The 8,243-nt window shown below is 39.4% G+C and overlaps 3 protein-coding genes across 3 annotated transcripts; 1 reads left to right on the top strand and 2 right to left on the bottom strand.

The window, feature by feature from the left end:
• Nucleotides 1–416: 416 nt before the first annotated feature.
• Nucleotides 417–1,714, bottom strand: NCU05670 (hypothetical protein; the record flags this gene model as incomplete). Its single annotated transcript, XM_011395564.1, has 1 exon — nucleotides 417–1,714. The coding sequence occupies one exon, from the start codon at nucleotides 1,712–1,714 to the stop codon at nucleotides 518–520; it is 1,197 nt and encodes a 398-aa protein (XP_011393866.1). The 3' UTR covers nucleotides 417–517.
• Nucleotides 1,715–2,503: 789 nt separating this feature from the next.
• On the bottom strand, nucleotides 2,504–3,291 carry NCU05671 (hypothetical protein; the record flags this gene model as incomplete). The annotated part of the gene is made up of 2 exons (XM_011395565.1): nucleotides 2,504–2,911; nucleotides 3,073–3,291. The coding sequence occupies 2 exons, from the start codon at nucleotides 3,289–3,291 to the stop codon at nucleotides 2,504–2,506; spliced, it is 627 nt and encodes a 208-aa protein (XP_011393867.1).
• Nucleotides 3,292–5,056: 1,765 nt separating this feature from the next.
• NCU05672 (hypothetical protein) lies at nucleotides 5,057–5,529 on the top strand (the record flags this gene model as incomplete). Its single annotated transcript, XM_957684.1, has 2 exons — nucleotides 5,057–5,083; nucleotides 5,152–5,529. The coding sequence occupies 2 exons, from the start codon at nucleotides 5,057–5,059 to the stop codon at nucleotides 5,527–5,529; spliced, it is 405 nt and encodes a 134-aa protein (XP_962777.1).
• Between the last annotated feature and the right edge of the window lie 2,714 nt (nucleotides 5,530–8,243).

The following is an 8,243-nucleotide window of genomic DNA, read 5'->3' on the forward strand; positions in this document are numbered from 1 at the left end:
GCTGAGGTAGCCTTGCATAGAGGTAACGATCCCGGCTCAGCTTGGTGGCTACTTCGCGATGTCAGAGGTGAGTGTCGTCACTGTCATGCGAGTCACCGGGCATCTCGATAGATTGACACTGATGTGCTGATATCTATAGATAGGTATTCTGGGGGGGGGGGGGATCAGACAGTCCCGGCCGTACCCTCCAAATCTGGGGAATGGTGTGCTATATACGGCTTGAAGTCATGACACCCCAAGTACTTCAACTTTCCTACGATCCTCCACTTCTCGCTACTACTTTTTATCGTTTTCCCTATCTTTCCCACCGTTCTCTTTCCTTCGTTCCTGCTCATTTCTAGGCATGTCCGGCCCAATCAACGTCGTCGGTACCTTATTCATGATAGCCACCAAGCTCTGATCTCTCACACGCTTTTCTGAAGTTCTGCTTTCCATTCGCTGCCGCTCCTGTCGTTGTAATCTTTGAAACTGGGTAAGTGCTTCATCATGGAGCAAGGACGAGCTGCCAAGTACCTTCTTACTGCGTCAACGGGGAAGAAGGGAAGGACACGGGAGACGATTCCGGTGCGGGCAAATCAACGACGGGACTCGGAAGAAGGAATGATGAAGGGCTGTCGTTTGGGTACATTGGACTCGAGTTTTGTTCTTCCCGACGCTGGTTGCTATGGCGTTGGGGGGTCGTAGGAGGACGTTGAGGCGAAGGCCTCCTGAGACGGCCTCTCGGAGTGGCGTCAATGTTGTTGTTTTCGGTCGTTGTTGGTTCGCCGATCAAGCCATTGTGCTTTGAAGTGTGGTTGGGGTTTTCCGCATCTTCCCCGGTCATGGGCTCCTCATATCGCGTGGTCTCGAATCGGCCAGTAAGAACGGCGTTGAGACCCCCGTCGGTCTCGTCCAAAAGTCGGGCACTCGAAAACTTCTTCTTCGATCGTGGGATGGAAAGTCGAGGCGATGGTGCTTTGGGCCGGCGCAGCCTAGCAGTGTCATCAGCGTCGATCGTCACACCGCCGCGCTCGATGTTGGCGTTTCGAGGCCTCATTTTGTCTTCCACCCTTTCTTCCTCAAGAAAATCCCTGCGGCCGACAAGGCTATCGTGGAGTCCGCCGTCAGTCTCGTCTAGAAGACGAGCAGACGCCGGCTTTCTGGTCTTCGGGTTGTCGACCTTGATCTGGGATCGGGCCGTTTTGATACTGCTGGCATGTCCATCGTCGCTTTGTTTGAATCTCTTCGTCGGTCGATCAACTTCTTCATCTCCGAGCTCTCTCTTGGACTTTCTATCATTCCCAGTTCGTTCGATTGACTTGAAGTAGTCGGTGATGCGTGCATTACCGCTATTGGAGGGCCGAGGGGTCTCGGGTAGAGGTCGTTTGTCGGACATCTTGGTGATTGGCTTGATGTTGAGACTTGTGGTTCGCATGCAGGTTTGGGAGGTGTGAACGACAAAAACTTCCCCAGTGATCATTTCAGGAGTAAAAAAAAATATTATGGAATGCGAGGAGAGCGCACCCTTGAGAAGAGTGAATGGACAGATCAAGGTCGACCTTGATGAGCCTTGGTCTGCCCTTCCAAGGCCCAAAATGGCCCTGTGAATGGTTGCAAGTTCAGGTTGGGAAGGCCAAGTCGAGGAAACCTTGCAGTCCAAGCATGCCCAACAGGCAAGAGTACCGAAGCTTGACGCGAGGCAAAAGCCTGGGTCAGCCTGGTGTTTACTTCGCATGTTCTTGGTCAGTACTCAGGGTCATGGTCATCGTATCGGATCTGCTAGGTAGAGGTACTTTGAAGGCTTCAATACTGATCTATACGGAAGCAGAAAATGGGCAACGAGATTTGCTCCATTCATTTAACAAACAAAATGGGTGAGCGATATGATTGAGACAACCCAGATGGACCTTAACTTGTCGTTCAAGGATGAAGACTGTCACCGTGAACAGCTCCAAACTCAAGATCTAGAAGGCCGTAGAGGTACCAAAGCAGCCTTGCAGAACTAACCTGGTTCGGACTGAGGGCCACTTCGCGATGTTCTAGCCTTCTAGGCAAGTGTTATAATTGTCGTTGCAGCATCTTGCTAACGGCTGGACGGAATATATAAAGCAATTGAGGTACAAACAAACATATGCCTCTGAAAATTGAAGCGGCGCATATAAAATTCACCTCTATATACGACTAACGTAGATACGATTTGACCTACGATAACTGTATACATCTCATCTCACATCCACCAAACATCTGGCAATGTTTTCCCGTGGATAAGGAATAGGACAAGATGCGGTTATTTTCCCAAGCCTTCACCATGCAGCTACCAATCCTTTTCGTCACCTCTTCTCTCTTGATGCTTCTCTCATGATAACAAAATCAATACCAAGACCGAGGTCCGTCTCGAATCGCTAGACCTACCAGGACCTAGATTGATTCTTCTTGTGCTTGACCCTGGTCCTCAACGTCAGCCTTAACGACCAATACTCATCTCTCGAGTGTCGCTTTCAGGATAACTCACCGCGGAGCTCAGTCAACAGTTCCCACCAGAGCCCGGAGAAGCGGGAGGACTCGGCATCGGCGAAGGGGGCTTCGGAAAGTATTCCATGCACTCTTGAAGACGCTCTGCCTTCGTTCCCTTGACAGCGAATATCTTCATGGAGGCACCTGATTGCTTGCTCTTGGATCCCTTGCGCTTGGTGGTAGATGAGGACGACGGCCTGGTGAAGGTTTTGGAACGTGGCGTAGGAGGCTGCTCGTTGGTGGGAGGAATGGAAGAACTTGAAAGGTTGTCGAGATGGGTGTCGGTGGTGGAACGACTGGAGGTCGGGTTCGCACTTGGTTTTGTCGTCTCCTCTTGGTCATGCTGGTCGTGGAGTTGTTGCAGTGTGGACTGAATCCGACCGAGGAGAGTTTCGTAGATGTTCCCTCCGGTATCGTCCTCGGAAGGAGCGTCAGATTTCGGAGTGTCCTTCTTTGAGCTGGACGCGCCAGGTGCGTTATTGATGGGGCGGCTTCAAGCTTCTCAGCGCGGTCTTTGAGGCGTTGGTAGACTTCGCGGGTAGTGTCGTTCCATAGAGGTAGAGATGCGTCTAGCGGTACTTTGCTGTTCTGAGAATCGTCGTTCTCAATCAATTGTCCAGCTGGAGCCCAGGTGCCAGCCGTAGGATCCTCGTCTGGGCACATCTTCAGTCTTCTTCTCAACGGGGTATCTCTGGTGGTCGCCTCCGGCATCCTCCTGGTCTGGGACACTGCGAGATCGTCATCGACAAAACTCACGTGCTCATCGTGGGGAGGGGCTGGTATTTTGAGTTCTGCCATTGTGAGTGCAATGGTTGAGTTGATGTTGCGTGGTCAAGATGACTGTCGTAAGGGAATGGAATGTGCAAACTGTTCAGGTGAGGCCTGGTCCCTGGATCAGCGGAAGTTGCGTGTATGTATACTACTGACAACGGAATACCTATCTATAGATCAAGTGGAAAGGTTTCATGAGTGAATGGTGACTGGAGTCACCTTGACATCCTCAAAACCTGAGCATGTTTTCAAGGTCACAAAGGCTCATTCTCAGTCTTAGGCTTAGACTGGCATGTTCATCCTGGTGACGGCACTGGCGCCGACGCCATTCACCAGTCGCCATGGAGAACAGGACATCGACCTGGCAAAGAAAGTCGGAGGCACGAATTGATTGTTGGGGATATGCATGAGCCACGAGGTAGAGGTACAGATGATTGCCCTAATTTTGAGGAAAATTTAGAGGTACCTCTACTGATGTGTACTCCTTTGCATACTAGGTACTTACGGCAAAATATCTAGAGGTCTTTTCGAGATACCTAACTACTCTCATGATAAGAGGACAGAATTTGTCCCGCCTATGCTGGGCCGAGGCCGATGCATATGTCCAGCTGCTCACAACTGAAACCACGAGTGAGTAAGGTAGGTACCTCTAAGTACCTAGGGCGTGTTCGTTACCACATTAAAAAGTTAGGGGGGATATTGCATTACTGTATAGGAGGGCACCTCTAGAATCTGCACAGTAATGCAAGGTTAAGGTACGCTAAGACCTCTTAAATATTCTTACTGCGTTGCGTTCGTTAATATTGGTTTACTGGTATCCGAACGCGGGAGCGTAGTATAGTAATATAGTAGTAACGAAACTGTAATGCTTAGTATAGTATTAAAGGGCTTGGTTCTATTTGTATATATTTAGTATAGTATTGAAGTCCCTATTTCTATTAGTATAGCTTAGATTTTAATAATTACCGGATAGATAATTAAGTTTGTATTAATTAAACTATAGTAATTAATACTATTAATTATCGTATATAAAAGACGAGGTTGTTTGTAAATCCTAATATTTCTTTCTCTTTCTTCTTATTACTTTTTTTATTTCCCCTCCCTTTTAGTACTAAAAGTATTATTACGACCCTTAATAATATAGCCTATATAGCTAAGCCTATTAAAACCCCTCCCTCTATTTGTACCCCTACTTTCTTTAAAGCTAATTTTTAAATGAAAATTACCGCCGGCTTTTAGAAGAAGAATAGTTCTAATTCTTAAAAGGGGTTATTAGTCCGTACGAAGGCTACCCTTAAATATTAAATTTAAGCTTAGTCCTAGAAGGATACTATTAATAATACTATTATTACTATTACTATTATTAAACTATTTTGCTCTTAAATTACGTATATTAAACCTAATTATTATAAAGATAATATTATATATAGAGAATTAAATTCGCAATCTAGTATTAAAGCCGGGGTAATTAATAAGGCCGACGAGACCTACGAGGCTAGGGTAACCAATGAAGACGATAATACTAATAAGGATAATAATACCGACGAAGCTAATAATACGGACGATACCGACGATACGGACGAGGTTGGAGTAATTAATAAGGATGAGGTTAAAGCCGATGAGGCTGAGGCTTAGACTTTTATAGAAGATAATAATATTGAGGTTAGAAGTTAGAGTAAGGATTGTAATAATAGACTGCTTAGTAAAGAGGATAAGCCGTTAGTTAAATAGGATTTCGTAGTAAATAACGATTATAGAGGTTATATAAACGAATTTAACGATAGTTTAGGAAATGATAATAGGCGAGAGGGGGATATTAGTATAATATTTATAAAATATAAGGGTGCGGACGATAGTAATAATAAGACTAATTTTACCCCCCCGAAGAAGAAGCCTATTAAAAAGTTCGTTAAAAAGCCTATTAAGAAGCCCGTTAAGAAGCCCGCCGAAGAAAAGCCTACTGAAAATAAGCCCGGTATAAAGCCCGCCGAGGAGAAGCCCGCCGAGGAGAAGCCTACCGAAGAGAAGCCCGGTAAGAAGCCTAGTAAGAAGTCCGGTAAAAAGCCCGCCGAGGAGAAGCCCGCCGAGGAGAAGCCCGGTAAGAAGCCTGGTAAGAAGCTTGCTAGTAAGAAGCCCGCTGAGGAGAAGCCCGCTGAGGAGAAGCCTATTAAGAAGCCCGGTAAAAAGCCCGCCGGTAAGAAGCCCGCCGAGGAGAAGCCCACCGAAGAAAAACTTGTTAAGAAGAAGTATATACGGGCTGTCTAGCCTAATATTCTAAAGCTAATAGTCCTTTATAAATTGTTCGTAGCCGACGGTTTGGGGTATTACTATAACGGTACCTTTAAACCTTCTATTTATATTCGGGTTAATAATAAAGTTTAAGTAAAGTATTTTAATTATATTATAATGTACGAAAGTATAAAATCTATTACTAATTTATTTAAGAGAAAGTATTATATCTTTTAGTGCTTAAGCCGTTTATTTAGGATTAGTATTAATATTAATCCGATTAGGTAATAATATACTCTAAATAATAATATATAGGCTATATTAATTAAAGTTAATATATAATTATTTAGTTATAAGGTTAATATTAAATTATACTAACTATAATTATTTAAAAAGATTATAATTATAGCCAATTTTAAGGCTAACCTTTTACGGAAGTAATAATTTACGAGCAATTCTAAGGTAATATACTTACCGCTATTAGTTAATTAATGAATTCTAGTACTAATACTATTAAATATAAGAATAGGGTTAGTATAAGTACTAATACTAGCGACGGTAATAAAGATAATAATAATAAGGATAGTAATAATAATAATAATTATATTAAGAAGCCGAAAGTTAAGGAAATTCCTTATAGAGAGGTATTATATACTTTAACTAGTATTTTTAAAAGTTTAAAATTATAAATTCTAGCTTCTTAAATTATAGTAGATAGCTGTATTAAATATAATACTTTCGAATAAGAGAGATTTTAGAAGGGGTATAGTAATCCTAATTATTAAATACGTAAAGCGTTCGCTTTTCTTAATAATAATTATTATAATTAATTTACTCTAATAAAGAAGGAATTATTCGTCCTATAAAGGTAAGAAACTATAGCTATATAATTTACTTTAATAAATAAATTCTAAAGGGGTTTCTTTCTAAACGATACTACTAACCAATTTATTTCGAGAGGTAATATATAGCCTACTCTGCCCTCTACCTAGCCCTATACCCCTATAGCCCTAATAAAAGTCTTTTCTAAAGATAATAAGGCTTAATTATAGGATAATCTTTAATAAACGCGCCGGTTTATTATAGTATTCATATTATTACTGGCTCCTTTCCTATATATTTAATTCCGTATAGAAGTATCTTATTAAATATTTATTTCCGGCTAGGAGTAGTTCGCTTTTCGATTAGGTTATATAATTCTTAAATAAGGGAGGGAAATTCTAATAATTCTAAGAACCCATCCCTAAGGTAGGTTACAAAATATAGTAATTAAAAATATAAGGCTATACTTACTATTTTAATTTTACAATTATCCCTAAGTATTAATAGTCGCTATAGCCGCGGCTAATTGAACTAAGGATTTAAATTTATTAATAAAGCGAGACTTTAATAAATATACTAAAGAAGGATTAGTAATAATATTAGTATTAGTATCGTAATTACATTATTATTATTATTTTTATAATTAAATTAAATAAATATAGTATATAACGTGCTAATTAGGGTAGAGGTATATAATTAGTTCGTTAGAGGATAGGATTAATACTATTTACTATTAAATATATTTTACGTTTATTATTAGTTATTATTAGGCATCCTATAGAGAAATATAAAAGTATTCTTACCGATTAGTAATTAATAGAATTGTAATTAATATAATAGTATTAAAGTTACTATATTAAAATTAGGGTATAGGAGGGTAGCCGAGAGGGAGAAATTCTAAAAATAATTAAATTAAAATCGATAAAAATTAAATTGATTTTAGATTTTAGCTTCTATATTTAAGCCTAGAGCCTAATTAACCGTACGCGTACTAGCTACTTACTAACTTATCCTACTTTATTGAATTTTATCCGTTGGTTAGATAAATATTAAAACCGGACGTATAGATTAATATACAGGCAAATATAGGAAGGTTACTAAAGCTAGTATAAAAAAAAAATTTTAGTAGTCTTATAGTAATAAAAATATTTATATATTTCGCTAAAATAGTAATTTTGCCCGTTTAAATATAGTATATAACGTACCCTTCCCCTATAAGGGTAATATATCGATTTAATAGTCCAATATACGTACTAGCCTTCTAGAATCCTATTCACTACCTTTACAACCTCTCCTCCTCTTAATAATTCTTTTAATTTACTTATCCGTATTTTACTTTTTTACCCTTAATTAACTTTATTTTATAGAAAAAACCTTATTTTATAGGGAAAACTTTATTTTATAGAGAATAATTTAAAGTTAGTCTATTTTTAGCGATTTAAAACCGAAACCCTATTTTAGAAATTGTTAAATAGATTAAAACCGTCGGCCCCGCCCTCTTTAACTACTAAACTACTAAAGTAAATCTATTTTATTACTAAAGTATAATAGATTAGAGAATTTTAATTACCCTTCTTTAATTTCGGTTATATTTTAGTTTATTATTGCGCCTTCTATTAATTTAAATTGAACGAATTTACTTTTATTAATACTATTTTAGACTAAAAGGGTATATAAATTATTTATCCTTCTATTTATTTATTTTATCTATTAATTCTATAATCTAGCTTCTCTTTTTATAATAATAATAAATTAAATTCTAATTAGCGAACCGCTACTATCTTATAGTAATAAATTATACTTACGTCGGTAGAGCTACTAATTTAAGCGGAGGGCCGGCGAAGTTACCTCAACTTTTCTTTACGTTCGGGTATATTGGCGAGTATTATTCTCCCTTATAATTATTATTATTATTATTATTATTATTA

This window comes from Neurospora crassa, linkage group III (genome assembly GCF_000182925.2).
Source record: "Neurospora crassa OR74A linkage group III, whole genome shotgun sequence".
NCBI lineage: Eukaryota > Fungi > Ascomycota > Sordariomycetes > Sordariales > Sordariaceae > Neurospora > Neurospora crassa.